The sequence below is a fragment of the Alosa alosa genome, chromosome 1 (genome assembly GCF_017589495.1).
Source record: "Alosa alosa isolate M-15738 ecotype Scorff River chromosome 1, AALO_Geno_1.1, whole genome shotgun sequence".
In the NCBI taxonomy this organism is placed as follows: Eukaryota; Metazoa; Chordata; class Actinopteri; order Clupeiformes; family Clupeidae; genus Alosa; species Alosa alosa.
In genome coordinates, this window is record NC_063189.1 from 37,643,743 (window position 1) to 37,668,793 (window position 25,051).

General features: G+C 40.0%; 1 protein-coding gene across 1 annotated transcript; it reads left to right on the forward strand.

Moving 5' to 3' along the window:
* Positions 1 to 5,722: 5,722 nt before the first annotated feature.
* bdh2 (3-hydroxybutyrate dehydrogenase, type 2) lies at positions 5,723 to 24,990 on the forward strand. The gene is made up of 10 exons (XM_048267091.1): positions 5,723 to 5,845; positions 6,325 to 6,407; positions 6,817 to 6,895; positions 21,628 to 21,724; positions 21,976 to 22,084; positions 22,541 to 22,601; positions 22,743 to 22,856; positions 23,427 to 23,485; positions 23,768 to 23,860; positions 24,601 to 24,990. The coding sequence occupies exons 2-10, from the start codon at positions 6,336 to 6,338 to the stop codon at positions 24,652 to 24,654; spliced, it is 738 nt and encodes a 245-aa protein (XP_048123048.1). The 5' UTR covers positions 5,723 to 5,845; positions 6,325 to 6,335; the 3' UTR covers positions 24,655 to 24,990.
* The last annotated feature ends 61 nt before the right edge of the window (positions 24,991 to 25,051 follow it).

Consider the following 25,051-nt stretch of genomic DNA (forward strand, 5'->3'; position numbering starts at 1 on the left):
CTCCGTTTAGTGGTGTTTATAGTGGCCGTCAGGTTTTCCTGTGGTGCTTTGGTAGCTGGAATTGGCCCTGAATAAGGCCTATGCTGATAAGAAGCAAGGCACAGTGAGACTGTTCTAAATAAGTTTGTACTGTACTTGAAATGGACTGCAACCAGAACAGTTATATATCAAAGAAATAGAGGGTAGAGAATCCCAATGATTGTGTGTGCATTGCAATTTTTTTTAAGTTTTGCCTCTTGAGGTTTAGCCTCAGTTATGAATTAAAATGTGTTTAATGCAGTAAATATAAACTGTAGAGATGCAACCTGGTCATTAAAATGATTACAAATGGGATTTTTTCCAGTTTTTTTTTCTCCCCCCGCCCCTTTGGCGGCCCTCAGTTAATGTTGGGTTCCTGAATTGGCCCTCACCAATCAAAACTTTGAGAACCCCTGCTCTAGTTCATCCAAAACAAACCAGAAAAGGGACTTAAGGTGTTAAATACCGGAATTATCGTTTAAGGTGTCCATGACCATGACAACCTTGACAGGAACAAACATTTTGACATTTTTGCCCTTCAACAGACTTACATACTGTACTGTACATACTGATATTACACTTATACATAGCCATATTCTACTGCTCTTCATACTATTCATCCTGCATATACACTTATTCTTACTACTATGTCTTGTCCTGTCTATGCACCACCTGTCTATACTTTCTATCACATTCCGCTTTTTTGCACTTCTGGTTAGACGCAAACTGCATTTTGTTGTCTTTGTACTTGTACTCTGCATAATGACAATAACGTTTAATCAAATCTAATCTGAATGGGCATAATTTACCAAATACAGTGTGTGCCAGGTCCTTTTCTAACATGAGTTATTAACGTCATGACCAAGAGATGCAGTCTTGTTTTTTAAATAGCCGTTGTTTGCATGTGGATATCACATCAATTGATTTGCAATAAATCTGTGCATGCATAGCCCACTCCTGTGGTAATGCCATTGATTTCCCTGTAATGTGAAAGTGGATGAAATGTCCATTACCCTGACGGATAATGAAATGGGAGAGTGCTAATTGAGTGCTGTGGCCCCATCCTTCACACGGCTCTGATTGAACATGCCCATTCTCTGAGCTCTTTGTCTGGTCTGCAGTGACCTGTACTAACTCCCTTTAATCATGTCTTTGTAATGAAATATCAGCATGAAACATGGCATGATGTAATGGTATGTTCCACATCTACTCCTACACTTCCCAGCGGTCTTGCACAGCCTATACTGCTGAAAAACACAGATTTGGATGTAAAGGACATTTTAACACATACACTGTTCTGACCTGTGTTGTCTGCCTCTCCCCCTTTTCCATTCCAGTATTTATTTCTGTGCCAGTCTGCTTAATACAAAAGGGCAGGAAATGTTCCTCTTTGATTTCCTCTTCTTTAATGAAGAGGATTGTAGTGCGGCGGTTATGTGAAATCCAGGCCTGGCAAAAAATGGGGAAAAATAAAATCAGTAATTTGAGGATTATTCCATGATTTAGTCCATAGGGTATGGGGTAGCCTAGTAAACGGTGAATTAGGAATTATCACCCTGATTTTGACTCTTATCGTGATGACAAAATATTTCTGGTTAAATGACCATGCTTAGTAAGGAATGTAAGGGCACAGAGACCAACCTGGAGACGATGGTCAGTGCTGCAAGTGGTTCAACATGCACATAGTTCAGTATAGGGATCCCATATACTCTCATCAACACTCTAGGAGGAACCATTCAATACCATTGGTATTGTTATAAACATTGGACAATAGGCTAGGCCTATCCTCCACCATCATCAAACATGTTCTGAATGGCTTTTTAAAAAATCCGACACCGCATGGTGCAGTTCATCACAGAATTCATAGTTTACCCACCTCTTATATTAGGCCTACCACTACACCCTTGCACACATAGACAATATAATTTTGATATAGAGCGCACAGAATAATATAAGTCATGTTATGACTTAAAAACATTTGCATTACACAACAGGAGGGCAATAGACACTAGCCATGCCTAACCACACCTAGCCTACACCAGTGTTTCTTAACTGGTGGGTCGGGACCAAAAGTGGGCCGCAGAACCGTTCTGGGTGGGTCGTGGAGCTTGTGGTTTAAAAAAAAAAAAAAACACACATATTTAAAATGCTAGGCTACCTTATCAGATCTAATAACAGACCTTTCAGATTTGACAACATGGGACAGAAACCCCAGTGTGTGGCGTGCAGTGAATTGCTGGCACATGAGAGCATGAAACCATCAAAATTAGAATGACACATAGAAACAAAGCACTCTTGTCAAAACCAAACATGCCGAGTGGTTTGAAAGGTGGAGTTGAAGACTTCATAATGCCAAACATCACCACGTTCCAAACAAGTAGGCTAGCCTAGGGCAGTCCTACATGAATTTAGATAATCGTATCCGTTGGCTTGAACGCTAAAAAATATATGGGTCATTATGGGAAATTGTGGGTCCCAAAACTAGACCAGTTACTGGCCTACTACATGATGGGCACATTCACAGTGTAGGCATAATAAAAACTACAAACATCCGATTCACTTCCGTGTGTTTTTTATGTTTTCCCTGATCTTCGAGATGTAACTTCCGCTTATAGTAAGGCACATTCGACATTTGCAGCGCTGCGCAGATCTGGTTGAACGTGATGCATGATGGCCTTACCTCAATCAGAGCCCGTCTACGGAGAGCCTGGCCACTCCGTATTAAGTCCCATTGTACCGAATTTTGGTTGCAGTTCCACCAGAGTTCCACTGGGGGCGTTCGCCATGAGTGCAGAATGAATGGGAGTCAATGGAGCTAGACGGCTAAATTTGTCTCTTTCACCTGATTGTCGTTGACAAATCTCAGATTTGATTGTAGTTTGTATAACTTCAACATGGGTTTTAGGTCAAAAGTTGAATGAACGAGTACCTATGTCCTTTTGCTTTCTTATAGGTTGGGTCGTTGTTGCCCATAACACGCTAGCATTGTGCTAATGAATGATGTCATTGACACGTTTGAAAGGCTTTTTAGAACAATTAGATAGATAGATACTTTATTGATCCCCAGGGGAAATTCAAGGTCTCAGCAGCAGCATACATACAACACAAACACATTCTTTAACAGCAGAAAGAGTAATTAAAGTATATAATATAAAAACACAACTAAGCAGTAAGGACAGTAGAAGATAAAGAATATGCTAAATATACTAAAATACAAATTATACTAACACTTAATACAATATATAAAAATATACTAAAATACAAATTACAAAAATACAAATTATACTAACACTTAATCTAAATCAATTCTAAAAACAGTATCCACATAGTGGTGATTAATAAATCAGAGGCGCTTGCAATGACTGAGGCAGGGACTGAGCCTGTGATTCTCTGTGCATAGTAAGGTATGGTAAGGTGCTCTAAGGTGCTGTGTGAATGAGTGTCATGAAGGTAGTGCAATGGTGATAGTGGTCATAGTGATAGTGCAAATGAGTAAGTCAACAGTTCAACAATGCAGAAATAAAGTAAAGTAAAGTCTATATATCTATATTAACTATTTAAGAAAATGTATAAGTGTGGCCACAGTTCGGCTGTGGCATGGAGGGGGTGGGGGTTATGCATATGTGCCGATGTGCTAATATAGCACGCAAACAGTGAGGCATAAAGACAGTGGTACAAGTGGCTAGTGGACAGACAGTACCAAACATGGAGGGGGTGAAGAGGCAGACAGACTATGCAGAGAAGTCTATTTCTCCTCTTCCCTTAAGTGAGGCATTGAACAGTTCAATGGCCCTGGGGACAAATTACTTTCTCAGTCTGTCAGTTGTGCAAGGCAGTGAGCGAAGTCTCCAGCTGATCAGGCTCTTCTGCTTAACAATAGTGCTGTGGAGTGGGTGACACTCATTGTCCAAGATGTTGATCAGTTTGTTCAGGGTCCTTTTGTCAGATAGTGAAGTGATGCACTCCAGTTCAGCTCCCACCACAGAGCCAGCTTTCCTTACCAGCCTGTCAATTCGCCCCACATCCTTCTTCCTTGTGCTTCCTCCCCAGCATACTACTGCATAGAAGAGGACGCTGGCAACAACAGACTGGTAGAACATCCTGAGGAGCTTACTGCACACATTGAAGGACCGCAGCCTCCTCAGGAAATACAGCCTGCTCTGCCCTTTCTTGTAGAGTCGTCCAGTGTTGGCTGACCAGTCCAGTTTATTGTCCAGGTGGAGACCCAGATACTTGTAGGTGCTAACCATCTCCACATTGACCCCATCAATGTGGACTGGTAGCAGAGTGGGCTTAGACCTGCGGAAATCCACCACCATCTCCTTGGTCTTTGAAGTGTTAAGTTGAAGATGATTGAGTTTGCACCATTGCACAAAGTCCTCCACCAGGCTCCTGTACTCCTCCTCCTGTCCGTTCCTGATACACCCCACAATTGCAGTATCATCAGAAAACTTCTGCATGTGGCATGACTCGGTGTTGTAGCAGAAGTCAGATGTGTACAGGGTGAACAGGACTGGAGAGAGCACAGTTCCCTGTGGCGCTCCGGTGCTGCAGATCACAGTGTCAGAGAGACAGTTCTTCAGTCTGACGAACTGTGGTCGCTCGGTCAGGTAATCTGTAATCCAGGTTACTAGGTGAGCGTCCACACCCATCTGCAAGAGCTGGTCTCCCAATCTGAGGGGCTGGATGGTGTTAAAAGCACTTGAGAAATCAAAGAACATGATTCTCACAGCACTTTTCCCCTTGTCCAGGTGGGAATGTGTCCTGTGTAGAAGATAAGTGATGGCATCGTCCACACCCACTTTCTCCTGGTAAGCAAACTGTAACGGGTCTAGTGCATGGCGTACCTGGGGTCTGAGCATGCCTAAGACCAATCGGTCCATTGTCTTCATCACATGTGATGTAAGAGCGACAGGTCTGTAGTCATTAAGCTCACTAGGGTGTGGCTTCTTAGGGACAGGGGTGAGACATGATGTCTTCCACAGTGTTGGAACTTGTCCAAGGCGTAGGCTCAAATTGAAGACGTGCTTCAGTGGCTCCCCCAGTTCAATTAAGTGACTTTAAAAAATATAATACTCAACAAAGTGTATTTTCTTCCCGAGAAAAGTGGATTTTGAGGGGTACAGCTCCATAGACCAGTGTTTCTCAAAGTGTGGTCCGGGGACCACTGGTGGTCCGCAAGCTAACCCAAGTGGTCCGCGAGCAGACGTGGTAAAATATAATATAGATGAGTTGTTTGCAATATTGAACCAAATTGTATGTAAATACAAACAGTTCTGTAACAATGCTTTTGTAAGCTACGCCAGTTTAAATTAATTTTCTCACACAATATAAGCAAGGTGCAAATACAATAAGCAAGGTGGTTCAGTGAGTAGACCTACTGTGTAATATACTGTTAAAGTAGGACTACTGTTTTTTTAGCTAGGTGGTCCGTGAGGTTGTTTTTATTGGTTAAGTGGTCCTTTGTCTGAAAAAGTTTGAGAAACACTGCCATAGACCTCCATGCATTCTGCACTCGTGGACGAGCGCCCTCATGTGTAACCACAGGAGGAACTGCAACCAGTTCAGAAACCGGAAGTTTTCCGAGAGTGGCAGTTCTCTCCTTATTAGACATTCTCTGCCTCAATCCATATTTTGCATTGTGCTAAAGTCCACCATGACTTGCCACCATGCAAGACGCTCAGCCAGATCTGCGCACCTCTGCATGAAGTCGAATGAGCCTATTTCCCTTGCTATCCAATACAATCGCGAGAAATGTACAACTTCACGTCCCTCCCCCGATGACTGTCTCCTTTAGAAAGTGATTCGTTGAGATAAAGTGGATCAAGTGAGTTGATAGTACATATTTTAATAAGTTATAATGTTTGGGATCTTTTGTGTCATATGTTTGATAGCTTGTGGTTTTCCTAGTTTGAAGATAGCCTGGGAAATTGGGAAATGTGGTGTGCAAACTAGCTGTGTAGATCACAGGTTACCATGTCTCAAACTATTTAGCCTACTGAGTTGCATTGTCGCAGCGATTATTTCACTTTGTGCACGTTTCAGATGAATTCTTCTATTATCTATAAAATACTATCTACTATCTATAAAAATTCTAAAATACTATCTACTATCTATAAAAAGTCTATTTTGGCGTAAATTCTGATCATGTGACTTGTTCACTTGATCATGTGTGTGTTAAATCTGAACATTGTACAAAATATGTTGCATTTCTTTACCAATAGACCTAAATCTGGTCACAGCACAGGTAATGAAACTGGAATAAACATTTTCTTCTCCCCTTCTTTTAAAATCGTTCAAATGAAGGGGGGAAAAGGATGGGACGCCTGGATGGGAAAGTGATCGTGCTGTCTGCTGCCGCGCAGGGGATTGGCAGGGCCTCAGCCATAGTAAGCGTATTCATTTTATGCTAAACTGCAGATTTAAGACCGGTCATTTCCCGAAGCAAAGGTCAGTTATGCTGACTGGACCCTCACCTGTTATCTTGGTGTAAACGTATTTTTTGCACAAAGTGTAGGCAACCTAGTGTAGCCTACTGTCATGTTCTTACACATCTCAGTTTTAACATAATTTAGGCATATTTAAGACCATTATGAAGACCTACAATGGTAAGGTCAGGGTGCAAAAGTGACCCAAAGATAATGTTAAAAACATATAATAAATGACTAAAACACAACAACTGTGAGCATGCTTTCCAAAATGACGAAACAACTTCATCAACATAATATAATAGCTAATAATTAAAGTGGTCTGCATTGGGACAATTAATTTGTAATCAAAATGGAAATGTCATTACAGGCCTTTGCTAAGGAGGGGGCACAAGTAGTGGCTACTGACATCAATGGAGAAAAACTTAAAGAACTTGATGGTGTTTCAGGTATGGTCCCTTTCTGTGTGGTTTGTTGCTGCCATCTAATGGACAGTAATCTTTATGGACATGCTGTCTAATTTGTAGTCACAGTGCACGCAAGGCAATGCAAATACAAAGCAATGCACTGTAGCCTTCTTTTTTCTTCTTCTTCTTCTTCTTCTTCTTCTTCTTCTTCTTCTCCGTTAATTGGATAATGAAATGATTGACAGAAACTTTCTTAAACTTGTGTCACACAGGTCTAATTATAAGCATAAGTATAAGTATATATACTCTTTTGATCCCGTGAGGGAAATTTGGTCTCTGCATTTATCCCAATCCGTGAATTAGTGAAACACACAGTGAGGTGAAGCACACACTAACCCGGAGTAGTGAGCTGCCTGTTACAGTGGCGCTCAGGGAGCAGTGAGGGGGTTAGGTGCCTTGCTCAAGAGCACTTCAGCCGTGGATATGGGCCTAGCAGAGCAGTGCTCAACCACTTTCCCCATGGTCGGGGATCGAACCGACAACCCTTCAGTTACAAGCCCGAAGCCCTAACCAGTAGGCCACGGCTGCCCCAAGTCTAGAAGAAGACACTGGAGCTATGTTCTTAGTGAACACTTTCGTGTAAAACGACATACAATGATCTCAATGAACATAACATTTACATTGAAATTAACAGTTTAGAGTAAAGTCCAGGGTTCTAAATTAACTTTTTTGATCACCAGCCAATGTGGCTGTAACTTTCTAAAGTTACTAGCCAATCAGAATTTTCACTAGCCATTTTTTTCCCGGTGAGAATAAATGAGTGAGAAAAGTTTGTATCTATCTATCTATCTATCTATCCATCTACCTATCTATCTATCTATCTATCTATCTTTATCAGCTATCTCCCTCCTCTTTCAGTCTATGCTCCCTGCTTTGGCTCTGTTTGTTCTTCTTCTTCCTTGTGCTTCTGCAAACTGCGCGCAGCCAATGGGCGTATAAAAAGTCATCACGTAGCATTACGGCACAGTGTTCATGGGAAGAAGTACTGCCTGGGGGATAAATGACCGAGAACAGAGCCTTATGTATCATGCATGCACTGTAATGACTCATGCATCACTGGCCAAACTGGCTATACGTTTTTATTAACACCCACATTTGGCGGGTGTTAATTTAGAATGCTGCTAAAGTCATAATAAGAAAATATATAGACATTAGTAATAGACAAATAACTAATAAGTGACTAATAAATACATTAATTAAGATAAATATTAACAAAATAATGACAACAACCACAAACATATATAAATCAACTCTGTATGAATTAATCAATTAGATATAAGGTAAACTTTCTGTCTTTTTCTGACTTTTCTCTCTCTTCAGTTTGCAGTATTATCTTTCACCTTCTTCTCAATCTCTCCAATATATAAAGCCATACATTTCAGCTGTTCTTTTAAGCTTTTCTATATTTGTATTATCCCTTACTATTTGTATAATTTATTATTTGGTCATTCCACGTCAAAAATATGATAAGGTTGTTGCTGCACTGTCTCAAATTTTGTTTTTTTCTTCCCTTAACATTTATTTAGTTTTACAGCCTGAAAAAAAAACACATTATCTGGGAAGCAGCATTCGGGCATTCATATTTTGAAAAGTATTTATAGCCAGCCCAAACTTTGTAGGATGGAAGATAAACATGTTCTCATTACCACAAGGAATTGTGTATGCCTCATTGCCTACACAATCAGAGGTGGAAAAAGTGAAGAGTTCAGATGCAAAACCCTCTAAATCCGTCTGACCACTTTTCTTTTAAATGAGCATTTAAATTCAGGCTCCTATAAGTTTTTGCCTATAAATCGATATTTCAGACCAGGAAGAGAGTGGTATTTAGTGGGTTTAGAAGTTAACTAATTTGATTAATGTATACTATGTGTGGAGAGCATCCCCTCATCATCTTTATCTCATTTTTGACATAGGTGACATTTAGAGGCTTTTGCATCTGAACCCTTCAAGTATGAAAATATTGTACTCAAGTAAAAGTACCAATACTTTGATGAAATATGACTCAAGAACAAGTTAAAATACCAATCTGAAAATATACTCAAGTAAAAAGTAGTTCATTTAAAATGTACTTTAAGTAACAGTTACTTAGTTTTGGTGGTGGGGGGTACCAAAACAACCAGTTTTACCAGAGACTTTCTAATGAGGAGCTCAAAAAATCCTTCATAGTAATGCATGGGGTTAGTTTGTAACGCCAATATGGCAGTTGTCTACACATATATGGGGCAGCCGTAGCCTACTGGTTAGCACTTCGGACCTGTAACCGGAGGGTTGCCGGTTCGAACCCCGACCAGTAGGCACGGCTGAAGTGCCCTTGAGGCCATCAGCCCACCTAACCCCTCACTGCTCCCCGAGCGCCGCTGTTGATGCAGGCAGCTCACTGCGCCGGTATTAGTGTCACCTCACTGTGTGTGTGCTGTGTGTGTTTCACTAATTCACAGATTGGGATAAATGCAGAGACCAAATTTCCCTCACGGGATCAAAAGAGTATATACACTTAATACTTATATATACTTATACATATCACAACCCTTCCACGAGAGGGAGTTAAGTCATTTAGAGACGAATGACCGCGTCGCAGGAAGTGCATCATAACAAAGGGACGCCAGACCCTCTTGTAACAGCTGTGATACTGCAGACTCGTAAAAGTAGTTAGAAAATAAGGCAGAAAAATGACAAGTTTCCTCATGCTGCTTCCTTATGTTGGAATGTGCAAAAATGTACAAACAATCAAGAGGATGCCTTCTTGTATGTGATTTCTGCAACAGTGATACTGCAAACGTGTTGATAGCCTATTGTTGATTTATATGCTGTAGCCTAGTGTAAAGCATGTCACAGAGTAGCCTAGCCTACAGAAAACACTTAATTTATGTGATGTGATATAATGATAACTTGTATGCCTACAATGGTTTATTAAACATCATAGTCATTTATTTAGTCAGTCATCATGTTCATGCTAATGAATAGGAAGGACACCTAAACGATAGCCATAACCCAAAATTTCACGCAATATCTGCCGTGATTCCCTATGCGTGAGTCACAAGCTCCTTCCAGCTGACTCTGGCAGATCTCGTGGACAGTCAGTCGCAATCGATTATTTAATAAATAAATGTGAATTACGATTAATAATAAAAATCTTCTACCTAATGTGACTATTTTTTCCATGAACTGTTCCATGAACGTTTTTTCCAGCTGTATTCTCCATAAAGAGTAAAGTAAATTATGTACTTATTTTCGGAATTGACGTCACTTCCTGGACTCGTCTGAGGCTGGTCTAATGGGTCGGAGGTCTCTCAATGACTTAACCCCTACTGCCTTCTGCGGCAAAACGTCGACATGTGAATACATTGAGCCAATCATGTGGTGTGTTGTGAATACATTGAGCCAATCATGTGGTGTGCTGTGCTGTGAAGACATCGTGCCAATCATCTGTTGTGATCTCACCGCTCGAGCAAGATTGGTGTCGTGAAGCCTTACGCACACACATTTCTGCCGTAATAGATGCCCGATAAGTGCCCGAAAAGTGTTGCAATATGGCCACCGAGTGGAGGTACTTGCCTAAAAGGTCCTAGGTCCTAGCTCGAGTTGCTGCAGCCAGCAGCTAAGGCAGCCATGTTCATGCTCCCAGGGTGTAGCGCTTTAGCTGCAGCAACTCGAGCCAGGTAAAACCGATTGTTTCAGTTTTGTTCATACCGACAGTACTCAGTGATGTTGAGAAATGGAGATCTATGTGAAAAATCACTGGAGTTCTCCTTTAAGTTTGAGCAGTAGTTGATTTTCAAAGTTAGTTGCACTCATCCTTGGTCACTTTGCAGTGAACAGTAATCCAGCATAACTGAAAAGCCCCTCACAGGCAGCTGAGACAGGCAGGCCAATGTTGAGTTGCAGAGAGTTTTTTTTTTATATTTGGAAACGAGCAGAAGGTTCAGCAGATTAAAAGGCGTCGGACTGGGGGGGAAAGTGGGAAGTATAGGGCCCCAATGGAGGAGAGGGCCCTTGAAAAGTGGAATACGGGGGGCACAACATTTTCACCAGGCATTAGTAATAACTCAGGTAATCCACACATTACCTCCACTCAGGTAATCCACACGTTACGAGTAGTACGAGAGTAGTTATCCTTTCTATCTGTGCAAGCTTGGTTAGTAGCCTACATATTGATGGGCTATAAAAAGGTTTTTCATTACCAAGGTGTCACACAAGAAACATTTCATGATGGATAAAAGCAAAAAGCTCTCCCAAGACCTTTGCAACCTTTTTGTTGCAAAACATATCAGTGAAACTGTTTACAGATGCATTTCAAAACTTCAGAATCTTCCAGTAAGCAGCATGGGAGCCATTATCTGCAAGTGCAGGAACATCACTGCATCATCAACTGGCCATGCACAGGATCTCCTCGCAATATTTCTGACCAGGTAGTCAGAAGGATAGTCAATTCCAAGAGCCAAGGACCACTCGGAGAAAGCTCCAGAAAGACTTGCAGAAAGAAAGGCAGCCAATTCAATTAAATTCAATTAAACAGTTCTGGAAGTAACTAAAGATCAGGATTCACAAGAGGGACCCCTGGAATCTGTTTAGAACAATGGGCCAAAATCACACCTGATACTTTGACTAATACATTTTGTCATTCAGGAAATGTCTTGAAGCTGTCATTACAAACAAAGGCTTTTCCACAAAGTATTGAAGAAATTTCAGTAGGCACGTTCAATACTTTTTTCCTGTGTCATTCCACTTTATTGCACATAACTCTTATGTTTGGATTTTTTTTATATGTGTGTTAATATAATGTGTGGTAAAAATTTCGAATAGACTCGATCACTGGAAGTTTAGGCTAATTACTGAAAAGAATATTTTAACTTCCAAATTAAATGTCAAAATGAATGTCAGACGAAATTTAAAGTTTGACTGACTGGATTTTGTATACAAAACATAGTGAAACAGTCTATTTCCTTGAATTTCCCCTGGATCAATAAAGTATCTATCTATCTATCTAAGGTCACTCTCACTCTCCCTTGCTAAAGAGCTAAATGGTTTAGTCCGCCTGCACGATTCATAAGGTAGGCCTATCTTTTGTTTATTTAGTTGAGCATCGCTAGTAGTGGACCGCTAATTGTTGTGCTGCTGCGCACTGTCTTTCTACAAGAAAGCCAACCAAAAACAAAGGCCAAAACAGGAAAAAGAGACATAAAAATGAGGGGAAACAACTGCTAATAAACTTCTTTCCAAAGAAAGGTGAGCACAAACGTCAAAACATGAAATCCCATGGTGTTTGAATAGCTCAGCAATCATTAGTGCTAAAACGAACTGAGACAACCCATTGAAATAGCGGAAAATACACTTTCATAAGTTAGGCTACACATGTAGGGTAATCTGAATGATGCATCTCGTGATCCAGCTAAAGGTGTTTGAGTCGTGACTCACTCGGATCTTTCACCTGTGTCTTTAAATTAACCCATGAGTCTAGTATCATTAACTCGGATCAGTTGTGTCCTCAATCTTAAACGATAAACAGCGCCACACACAAACCTCTTGCAACATTAGCTAGCCTACTAGTCCTAGCCATCATAGCTGCCAAAAATGTAACAATTTCGTAGGCAACCACAACTCCACAAATCAACTCAAGCGACTGAGTGAGCAGGCAGTCCGAGATAAGTGGTTAACTTCCCGCAGAGCCGGAAACATTGCAGACTCGCAGACCGTGGGACTCGGATTGGAGCTGCTGAGTAGCAATCCGGGTTAGTCGGATCAGCCGGCCGGTTAGGCTACGTTGAGTACGAGTCAGTCGAATCAGCCGGCTACTTTGTCATGAGTGGATCTGTAGACGAGCGAGTAGCTCCTCGAGGTGAAAAGCAATTCCACAACAAAAGCCATTCTTTCACTTCTAAAATAACATTCAATGTTCTGCATGTAGCTTAGACATAATTAGATTTGGTGTATAGATGTAGCATATTAAAATGCAATTAGGTCGTGCAGACAGTCCAAACTGCACGCTCATGGAGCTGCTTGAGTATCTACCCGGATCAGTCGGGCGGGCCGGTTACATTATGTTGTTATGAGTGCGAGTCAGCCGAATCAGCCGGCTACGTTGTCATGAGTGGATCTTTAGAGGAGCGAGTAACTCCTCGTCAAGGTGAAAAGCAAATCCACAAAAGCCATGCTTTCACTTCTGAAATAACATATGTTCTGCACGCATAGCCTACTTTAAAATGCAATTAGGTCGTGAAGACAGTCCGAATTCGAAACATTGCAAGTATGGCTGCTTGAGTAGGCTAGCCTACCTGGGTCAATCCCGGATCCAGCCGGGGGCGGTTACGAAAAGGAGTCAGCCGAATCAGCCCGGCTCGTTGTCAGTGGATCTTTAGAGGAGCGGTAACTCCTCGTCAAGGTTAAAAGAAAATCCACAACAAAAGCCATGCTTTCACTTCTGAAATAACATATATTCTGCACGCATAGCCTACTTGGCGGGCGGTTACATTATGTTGTTATGAGTGCGAAGCCAGCCGAATCAGCCGCTTTGTCATGAGGGATCTTTAGAGGAGCGAAAATCCCTCGCCAAGGTGAAAAGCAAATCCACAAAAGCCATGCTTTCACTTCTGAAATAACATATGTTCTGCACGCATAGCCTACTTTAAAATGCAATTAGGGTCGAAGACAGTCCAAAACATTGCAAGTATGGCTGCTTGAGTAGGCTAGCCTACCTGGGTCAGTCGGATCCAGCCGGGCGGGCCGGTTACGAAAAGCGAAGCCAGCCGAATCAGCCGGGCTACGCTTGTCAGTGGATCTTTAGAGGAGCCAGTAACTCCTCGCCAAGGTTAAAAGAAAATCCACAACAAAAGCCATGCTTTCACTTCTGAAATAACATATATTCTGCACGCATAGCCTACTTTAAAATGCAATTAGGTCGCGAAGACAGTCCGAAACATTGCAAGCTCAGTATGGAGTTGCTTGAGCTAGCCTACCTGGGTCAGTCGGATCAGCCGGGCGGGCCGGTTACGTTATGTTGTTATGAGTGCGAGTCAGCCGAATCAGCCGGCTACGTTGTCATGAGTGGATCTTTAGAGGAGCGAGTAACTCCTCGTCAAGGTGAAAAGCAAATCCACAACAAAAAACATGCTTTCACTTCTGAAATAACATATGTTCTGCACGCATAGCCTACTTTAAAATGCAATTACGTCGCGAAGACAGTCCGAAACATTGCAAGCTCTGTATCGAGCAGTAGGCTAGCCTACCTGAGTCAGCCGAATCAGCCGGCTACTGTCATGAGAGGCCTAATGAGAATAGTAGTAGTAGTAGCCTAGTAGTAGTAATAATAATAATAATAATAATTTATTCACTGCAGGGCGTTCCTGTTTCTATGTCTACATTGAAAGTCAATTGCTTAGGCTACACTAGGTTAAGACAATAAATAAACAGTCTGGCTCAAACTGCTTTCTTTCCCGTGAGTGGGTGGAGGTTTTGATGCTATTATATTAGGCTATTTTATAGTATATTATATGATATTATATTAGGCTACCTAACAGTATAGCTATTATTAATAATAATATTAGTTGCCTAGTATTAGCAGCCTATTAATACGTTATTAGAATAGATTCCTAGTAGCCAACTATTAATATAGTAGTGGTAATAAACAATATAGCAGAGTAGCATTAGACCTAGGCAAACTTTTCTATTGTTAACAAAACAACAACAAATAATTTATTATTATAATATAGGCTACCCTCTCTGTCAATAAGATCAATTAATTCAAATAGGTTTCTTTAGACTTACTTGACAACATGTTTTCAGGTAGTGTCATAAGCCCTTCCTCTCTTTCGTAATATTAGGGGTTTGCACGGCGTTTCATCAGATCTGGACGTCGCCATATTGGAGATACTCGCCTCATTAGAAAGCATTAGGCACTGAAGTAAATCCCTAAGATCGTCAAGGAAAATGGTTAATTATTGCTGTGTTTTAGGTTGTACCAATAGGTCAGACTGAGAAAAACATCTGGTGTAGGTATTAGTGTTGCACGGTGTATCGATACTAAAAATGTATCACGATGCCTTCACGCAAAAAACGATATGATTTCCGACGTTTTTAGAAACGATACTTTATTAAAATAATAACGTTCTGTGTCTGTGTGAACTGCTGCGCTGCTCCTTGCACACATCTAGGCAAGTGGGCGTGTCAAGCAGGCAGCTCTGAGTGAGTGCGCGCGCAGCAACGTAGACATAGTTCTTTGCCGACAGTCCTCGGCCTGGTGGATAAAACAAAAGGTGATGTGAAATCTGGAACTATTTTGGATACATCGCGAATAGTGAAGGCAAGCCATCAGGTACACAGAGGCCCGTTTGTAAAATATGTTTCAAAGTCATTTAAAAGCAGTAGGCTACGCATGGAACTTGGCTAAACACCTTGCAGACATACATTATCCCAACATTTTTAAAGAGTTCAAAGAACGACAGGTTAAATATGCTATAGAAAACACAACTACATGGTTAGTGCCAAGTTCTTCTCTTCTATTCTGTTTTAGTCTAGCCTAAGTGAAACGAGTATGGTTCTCTGGGATAAAGCGAACCTTCCTTCATCAATGAATTTTGACGAGACATACACAAGCTGTAATCAGAGGGTGCTAACGTGATGAAAGCGCAATGTTCACGCCAGAATAACATTACCAACACTACCAAACAATCTATTTCATGTTTGGTCAGTACTACTGGTAATATTTGGCATGGCATGTAAACTACAATTTGTTAAATAATTATTGCCCAGATGTAGGATAGGCTACCCGAAATGCGCTAATTAAAGCCCACAGCATATTACCACCGCGTGTTGAGTCCTAATAATAATAGCGGCTTTGTTACGTGGTAGCAAATCATATTATCAAAGAAATAGACGTAATGTAGGAATGCACACAGATATATTGCAACAGGTAATGGTGTAGGCCTATCTGACGAAGACCTGAGTGGTTGGAACGTCGTACTTGTACACTGGGCGCAAAGAAGACTATCACATTTTTCCCTTTGCAACTGTAAAAGAAATCCCATGAACACGGGAAGGCCTAGGGTAGCCTATATTCAAGTCAAGTCAAGTCAAGTCAAGTTTATTTATATAGCACATTTCATACACAGAGGTCATTCAATGTGCTTTACATAAACAAAACCAAACGATAATAACAAATAAAAGCATAGAAGGGCAATATAGTCAAAGAATAGTTAAAAGGTAAAGATCATAATAAAAAGAAAACATAAAACACAAGGTAAAATCATTTAAAAATAAAGAATAATTAGTAAGCAAAAAAAAAAGGCAAAAGTAGTAAAAAAAAAAGTAATAAAAGACAAAGTAGAATAATTATCGAGGCAGATTCAGAAATTGTAACTCGCACAGTTAGCAGAAAGCGCCTGAGAACAGTTTGGTCTTAAGTCTAGATTTAAAACTGGCTACAGTTGGGGCCTTTTAATGTCATCCAAAAGTTGGTTCCACAGCTGAGCATAGCAGCTAAAAGCTGCTTCACCATGTTTAGTTCTAACTGTAGGTTTTACTAGCAGGTTTTTCACCTGGGATCTGAGAGGACGAGAAGGTGTGTACTGCTGAAGCATGTCTGACAAGTATTTAGGTCCTGCTCCATTTACTGATTTATAAACAAGCAATAGTGCTTTAAAGTCAATTCTGTGACTTACTGGAAGCCAGTGCAAGGACTTAAGAATTGGAGTAATGTGGTCAGTTCTTTTAGTTTTTGTTAGAGTCCTAGCTGCTGCATTTTGTATCACCTGAAGCTGTTTAATAGTCTTTTTAGGAAGGCCTGTGAACAGTCCATTGCAGTAATCAACCCTGCTGGAGATAAATGCATGAATGAGTTTTTCTAAGTCATGTTTTGACATCAGCCCTCTGAGTTTGACAATATTTTTGAGGTGGTAAAAGCTGATTTAGTTATCGCTTTCATGTGGCTGTTGAAATTTAGATCACTGTCAATTAATACACCAAGGTTTTAACAGTATCCTTTGCCTTCAACCCTTTTGTGTCAAGGAGAGTGGCAACCCTAAGTCTTTCCTCATTTTTACCAAATATAATTACTTCAGTTTTTCTTTGTTCAGCTGAAGAAAATGTTGAGACATCCAGGTGTTGATTTGTTCTATACACTGACACATAGATTCAAGAGGACCATAGTTGTTTGGTGATAGAGCTAAGTAAATTTGTGTGTCATCTGCATAGCTATGATATGAAATCAAATTATTTTGAATGATTTGTCCAAGTGGGAGCATGTAGAGGTTGAATAATAGTGGCCCCAAGATCGACCCCTGGGGAACACCACAGGTCAAGGACGTTGGTGTTGAGGTACAGTTTCGATGGCAACAAAGAAGCTCCTTTCTTGTAGATATGATTTTAGCCAGCTGATAACTATGCCTGTAAATCCAACCCAGTGTTCTAGTCTGTGTAGTAAAATATTGTGATCAACAGTGTCAAATGCTGCACTAAGGTCCAGTAGCACTAGGACTGATGTTTTACCTGAATCTGTGTTGAGGCGTATGTCATTGGAAACTTTAATGAGAGCTGTTTCAGTGCTGTGATTTGCCCGAAAACCAGACTGAAAGTAATCAAAATACCCATTTGATGTTAGGAAGGTGGTTAATTGATTAAAGACTACTTTTTCAATAATTTTGCCAATAAAAGGTAGATTGGATATGGGCCTGTAATTGTTTAGCATGGAGGCATCCAGGTTATTCTTCTTGAGAAGTGGCTTTACAACAGCTGTTTTCAGTGACTTAGGAAAAGTGCCAGACAGCAATGATACATTTACAATTTGAAGGACATCCGCCCGCTATGAGGTGAAAAACAGTTTTGAAGAAATTGGTAGGCAGAGTGTCTAAGACACATGTGGAAGGGCTGAGATTCTGTACCGTTTTTTCAAGTGTTTCGTAGTCTATCAAGCTGAACTCTGACATCAAGTTTAGTTTCCCTCTGTTTGTTGCTGGAAGTTCAGGTTGTTGAATTTGTAATTGAGCAGATATGTTGAGTCTGATTTTGTCAATTTTACCTTTAAAAAAAGATGAAAACTCATTGCATTTATTAGTTGAGAGAAGTTCAGGCTAATTGTGAGGGGGGGATTGTTAACTTATCAACAGTTGAAAATAGAATACGAGTGTTATTTGAACTTCTATTGATAATGTTAGAAAAGAAAGACTGTCTTGCTTTGCATATTTCAGAGTTATATGTGCGGAGCATCTCTTTATGGATTTCATAGTGGATCTGAAGTTTGTATTTACGCCATTTTCTTTCAGTCTTCCTACACTCTCTTTTTAGAAGTTTAACTGCTGGATTTTGCCTCCATGGTGCTTTCTGTTTGTCCTTAACTTTCTTGAATTGTAATGGAGCAATGTCATCCATAATGTTTGCCATTTTTGCATTATTCACGGGTTTCATCAGGTCCCTTTCCACAGGTGTATAAAATCAAGCACCTTGATTATCAATGCAGACGGCATGGTGCTTGATTAATACACCTGTGGAAAGGGACCTGATGAAACCCATCAATACTGTGCATCAGATGGCCTAAAGATTAAGTGCGCCACATACTCGACGCACCCGACCTGTAGCGTGACAATGTGACGTCACAGAAGCGCTGTTACCATTTATACTCGCTCGTCGTGGTCACGACACTAGTTGCAATATTCTCCTGAACAGAGGTGTCGCTGTTGTGAAAAGATTAACGCTAACTACGTTAGACAGCAGAAGAAGCTGCATTAAGAAACACTAAGTTCCGTGGAGCTAGCGACAGTAAGCGACAGTACGCGACAATAGCGGGCAATATGGCGGCGAAAAGCGTCAAAATAAAGGTACAGACGAACGATCAGATAAAGTAGGTTAAAGTAGGTTTTCAGAGTATTTTTCAAAGGTTTACACGAAATGTAAACATGTTGCTGAAACTTAGCCTATGTAAATGCATGTGCAAATAATTGTAGCAGAATTGTCTTGCTAACATCCTTGAAATTGAACGGAAGTGATCTCACGCAACACCTTTCTCAATGCAAGGCAAGACAAACCAGAGCCCGTCTAAGGACATTCTCTGGACAAACGTCTCCATCTCCTGATGTAGGCTACTATTAAAAGAGAGGGGAACAAAAACAAACATAGAAAAAGGGGATAATAATGTACTATACATCGATTTAAAGTTAATGTTTTTATACAATTATACTTTGCATTAATATAATTGTGGAAGGATTACCTTTTTCATTAACAAGACCTAAAATAACACTATTATCAAATAACACTTAGTTCAAACTTAGGGTGGTAGGCTAAAATGGACTCCTTTGTACTTTCAGAATAGATATTTATGCCAAATTGTCTTTATAGGTATATGCCATACTAACTCTATCACGGACTCATATAGCCTACCCTAGGCCTGTCATACTATACACAATACTATTGAACTTTAAATTGTGTGGCTATGGAAACAATAAGTTGTGCATATTTAAAAGGGGGTAAAATGGACTCCTTATAACATATACTTTCAGAATACACATAGATATTTATACCAAGTTCGCCTTTGTAGTACCAGGCAATACCAAGTCACTAGGCCTTCTATTGACACACACTGTTGAACTTCAAATTGTGTGGCTGTGAAAACAATAAGTTGTGCATATGTAAAAAGGGAGTGAAATTAAATCCTTATAACATGTACTTTCAGAATATATAAAGATATCTATACCAAATTCGCCTTTGTAGGTACAAGGCCATACTAACTCTGTATCAAGTCATATACTATGTCTGCCATTGACATACACTGTTGAATTCAAATTGTGTGGCTGTGAAAACAATAAGTTGTGCATATGTAAAAGGGGGGTGAAATGGAATCCTTATAACATGTACTTTCAGAATATATATAGATATTTATACCAAGTTCGCCTTTGTAGGTACCAGGCCATACTAACTCTGTACCGAGTCATATACTTTAGGCCTGTCATTGACATACACTGTTGAACTTCAAATTGTGTGGCTGTGAAAACAATAAGTTGTGCATATGTAAAAGTGGGGTGAAATGGAATCCTTATAACATGTACTTTCAGAATATATATAGATATGTATACCAAGTTCGCCTTTGTAGGTACCAGGCCATACAAACTCTGTACCGAGTCATATACTATGTCTACCATTGACATACACTGTTGAACTTCAAATTGTGTGGCTGTGAAAACAATAAGTTGTGCATATGTAAAAGGGGGGTGAAATGGAATCCTTATAACATGTACTTTCAGAATATATATAGATGTTTATACCAAATTCGCCATACCAAGTGTGTACCGAGTCATATACTATAGGCCTGTCATTGGTACACTGCTGAACTTCAAATTGTGTGGCTGTGAAAACAATAAGCCTACAAAGGCGAACTTGGTGAGCTTTTCTGTTGTTTTCTGTTGTTTAGACACGGCTACAATCACGTAAGATATCCAAAGTGCATAATACTCCATTGTACTTCATTCACTGAGTATCGCCAATATGGCCGCGCGTGCTGGGTTGCCATGGTTACCGGCCAGAACGTGACGTCCGTGCAAACCCCTAATATCTGGCTGTTTGACCCTCTGCCCTGTGGCTGCACGGGAAGCTACATGAGTGAAGTTGCCGCGGTAATGTACTTGACCGGCCCCCTTGACCCCTTACCCCAGTAACAGGCTTATCTAATTGGGAGGTAAGGGGGTAGTCTCTATCCCCCACCTATTGTCCCCAACCCCCAAGTCCAAAAACACCTCAAAGAGAAGTGACAAGAAAAGTGATAGTGGTGTCAAGACAATTTTGAAGTTAATTTCAAGAAGTTTCTGAACATGAGCACCAGAAAGATGAACAATGTGTGGATGCACTTCGACCAGGAGAGCACTCTAAAGTATGTAATCAAGTAAAATTTAAACTACTTAAAAAATACAAAATACACAAAAAAACTACTCAATACAGTAACGTGAGTAAATGTATTTCATTACTTTCCACCTCTGTACACAATTCATGCCTCATGCTCATTGATTTTCTATAAGGTCCTAGATTTAAGGCCCCAAATTATTAGTCTTTTATCAACTCTTCAGTCTGAATTACACTTAATGGATTAATCTTTTTATTACTTTAGAATTGAAATAACTTTTTAAACTTTTGCTTTGCATGCATTGGTATTTTCTTTAGGAAATACAAATCTTGTTGAAGTTGTTCTGGTAGGACTTTCATGGTATATGTACAGGATTTGAAAAATAGCAGAACAGTAATAGTATAGTTTTCTCTATATATTTCTATCAAGTTTAAATATCAATTTCTTTATGGTCGGTTTATGAGTCGAGTGCCATACTTTTTATTAAAAAAGTAGCCTAGGAAGTGGCTTACTCTGCAAGCCTTGTTGCTCTTAATGTCAAGGAACTGTAATGGAACTATTAGGTAGGTATTTAGGTAAATTACAGTGATGTGTAATTGATGTACTAAGAAGGTCTTGTATGCTTGTCCTGGTCAGGAGTTCTACTTTTGTTTGAAGGCTACATAGTTACAGATGAAGCTGCATATGTGTGTGTGCATGTGTGAATGTATGCACAGACACACACACACACACACACACACACACACACACACACACGTTTTAGTGCTAAGCTCACTAATCAAGACACAAGTCTTTGTATAACCCACAATGTACACACAACTAATCACCTTTCTGCCAATCAAAAATTGGTAATTCAATTACTGCTTTTTTCATCATGCTTTATGTTTATGTTTTTAAGGAATCAAGACCAAGGTTGTTGATGTAACAAAGAGTGACCAAGTTGAGGCTCTTGCTAAGGAGCTAGATCGCGTGGATGTGCTGTTTAATGTTGCTGGGTAACTGTGCCTTGGCTACCATGAGTCACATACAATTCCATGTTCCCTCCCAAGGGAAGTAGTAGTAAACTTTATTTGGAATCAGAATTTAAAACTATACCACTTTATGTGTATGTCCAAGTCTAATCTTTATCCTCTGTTGAATGGTTCTCTGTGTGCCCACATTGTTTTTTTTTTTAGATAAAGTGTGTCATTTCCACAGCCACTTTTACAGTGTTTCAAACTAATCACTTGCCCATCTCTCATTTTAGCTATGTCCATCATGGCTCCATTCTGGACACTGAGGAGAAAGACTGGGATTTTACAATGAATGTGAACGTCCGCAGCATGTTTCTGATGATTAAGGCCTTCTTGCCCAAGGTGACCTTGACCTGCGAGTATCCCTCCTTCAGAGGATTATCAGATAACACATGCTGCCCTATTTCTCTGCACTGTTATGTTCAAGGGTTTTATAAATAAGAGCAGCATTGGCCTAGTGATTAACAGACATGCCCCTATCCGGATTCGTGGATTAAATACTGCGATGAGCCTTGACATATAGGGGTTAAAACCTAATCCCTCCTTAGACCTAAACACTGACCAAATTGCCTCAAGACTGTTATTGTTTTAATCACCCTAGAAAGCCTTTGAACAGGTGAAAATGTCTTCTGTAAGAGTTTGTAAATATTATAGTAGCGGTAATAGCGGTTATAGCACTGGTAAATTAACACGTTGCTCGCTGATGGGGATTTTAGAATTTAATTCAGAGATGTATGGTCCAATATTTTTATTGTATATTAGTGTCCCTGATTGTTATTGTTTTCTACTTGAATTCAGATGCTTGCACAGAAATCAGGAAATATTATTAACATGGCATCAGTAGCCTCCAGTATCAAAGGTATTTTTTCTCTGACATATGATGTATATTTGTCAAACAATGTTTTATACTTTTGTGCAGATATAAACTTTGATACACAACGTATTCCTTCCTTTGGTCACACATATCCTTAACATATTACTACAAATGTCCAAAATTCAGGTGTGGTGGACAGATGTGTCTACAGCACCTCTAAAGCGGCAGTCATTGGACTTACCAAATCTGTGGCTGCAGACTTTATTGACAAAGGCATCCGCTGTAACTGTGTTTGCCCTGGTAGGTGCCTTATTGACTTAATTTAAAGGAGAATTCCGGTGTGATATTGACCTAAAGTGTGTTGAAACATGATACCGAGTGTGAACTACTTTGAGCCTTGTAAATGGTGTAAAACAGTGATTTATTTGTATGGCTAGGCCGATGCCCAGGGCACCCCCAACGAAAAACTGTTGGTAGCATTGGCTAACTAGCGCCAGATTTCTGAGTGCAGGGGACAAGCCGAGATGAGCTATGAGACATACGTTCACACTCGGTATCATGTTTCAACACACTTTAGGTCAAAATCACACCAGAATTCTCTTTTAATTCCTTTACATTATTGTTATTATTATAGTTATTGTTACCATTACCAATGATAGTCCTGTAGACAACGTTTTTATTGTCCATAGTTGAATTTTCTGTTTTTGTAAACCTTGCCAATATTCAATGTACCTAAGTGGGATGAAAACAAACTAGTGACATATACAGTATGACTATTTAAAAAATACAGTTGATAGAAGTTTGACCTCAGTTTTTAATACAGTTGATAGAAGTTAGACCTCAGCAATTTTGTGTCTTTTGTGGCCATAGGAACTGTGGACACACCATCCCTGAGGGACCGAATCCAAGCGAGACCCAATCCTGAGCAGGTATTTGTTTATGTCTATATTCAGTGTCATTAATATATTCTTTCAGAACTGTACACAGCTCACAACTTTATAGCCAAATAATCAGATTGTTCTACCATGGGAACCTTAGTATACGTAGGGTTCCTCTGCAGATAGTACAGATGAATGTTGTTTTGTTCTTGCTGCAGTTAAATGATGAGCGTAAACCCCTAGCAGATATGTTAAGTTTCTCAATGTTTGACCCTTTGGTCACCTTGAAAGGTCACTTTGTGTATATATTTCAAATGAGTGATTGTCCTACAGGCCCTAAAGGACTTCCTTGCCAGACAAAAGACGGGTAGAATGTGCACCGCAGAGGAAGTAGCCCACCTCTGTGTATACTTGGCTTCTGATGAGGTATGTTTACCTCTTTTCTGTCACACAAACATGCAGGCATTTGTGGGCGTTTGTGGGCATTTGTGGGCGGTAACCAGGCCATGCTGTTGGAGGTGAAAACAAATGCTGCATCGCCATTGAGATAATAGAAAGGAGCTCAAGGATTATAAAAGTACTTTATCATGTTAATTTGTATAATAAAAACACCATCCATTGTTATAGCCATCCATGTGTTCACTTCTGGCTCCTTGGCTATTAACTAGCTATTTGACATCTTTAGAACACTAAACATATTGAAGGTGCCAAATGTTTAGTTACTCCAGTCTACATTTTATGAATCACTCCTATGATACATTTATATTGTCTATCCAAACTTTGCGTTGGATTCCAAAATATGGTGCCTGTTTAGAAGTTAACTAAGATTAACCAAAACTCCGATATTGTTTGCACCTCCAAGTAGTCTGTGACGTAAGCTTGTGTGAAAGAATACAACTGGCCATGATTCCAAGTAGGTAGTTTAGTGGCAAACCTAAGTAAGATAACCCAGAGTAAGTTGTAAATCTGATAAAAGAACAGCCCAGGGGCTTCAGTCTCCAAACTAAACAAAGGGCTCTTCTATTAGAAGGTTTACCACCAACATACCCAAATCTGTCACTTAACCTCCTACTTGGAATACACCCCAGTTTCAAACATTGAGTTTGTTAATAGCCCACATGGAATCAATACAACATGATTAAAAATATACATATCTCATTTCACAGTCAGCCTATGTGACTGGAACTGAACAGATCATTGATGGCGGGTGGAGACTTTGAAGACTGCTGGCATTATTACACTTTTCTTTTTTGAGGAATTATAATTAGGTCTACTTTATTGGTGAACATGGATTTTGGCAGAGGATTGGAATTGATGAACCAGGCACGCATTTTGTTATCTATGACAATCCAAAGGGACTAGTGCTTTTTCCAGTCATAAAATGCATGCTGATCAATAAATAGGCCTAATACCATTCATTATAAAATACAACAAAGTTCACTCCAGGTCAGCCTACGCCTACACGTCATCACTCCCTCATAGCTGTCATCACTGTTATTTCTCAGAGAAATTGTGTGGCCTTATGTAAAAATAAAATAACATTGATTGAAACTGAATGGATGTATTACTTTGTATTATTCCGCATATAGCAGTATAAGGCTACCTCCCAAAAAGATG

Excerpts from the sequence above, each read along its gene's own strand:
- bdh2 (XM_048267091.1), top strand. The coding sequence starts at position 6,336 with ATGGGACGCCTGGATGGGAAAGTGATCGTGCTGTCTGCTGCCGCGCAG. Across the intron at positions 21,725-21,975 it reads GTGCTGTTTAATGTTGCTGG|CTATGTCCATCATGGCTCCA; the intron begins GTAACTGTGCCT and ends CTCTCATTTTAG. Across the intron at positions 23,861-24,600 it reads TATACTTGGCTTCTGATGAG|TCAGCCTATGTGACTGGAAC; the intron begins GTATGTTTACCT and ends CTCATTTCACAG.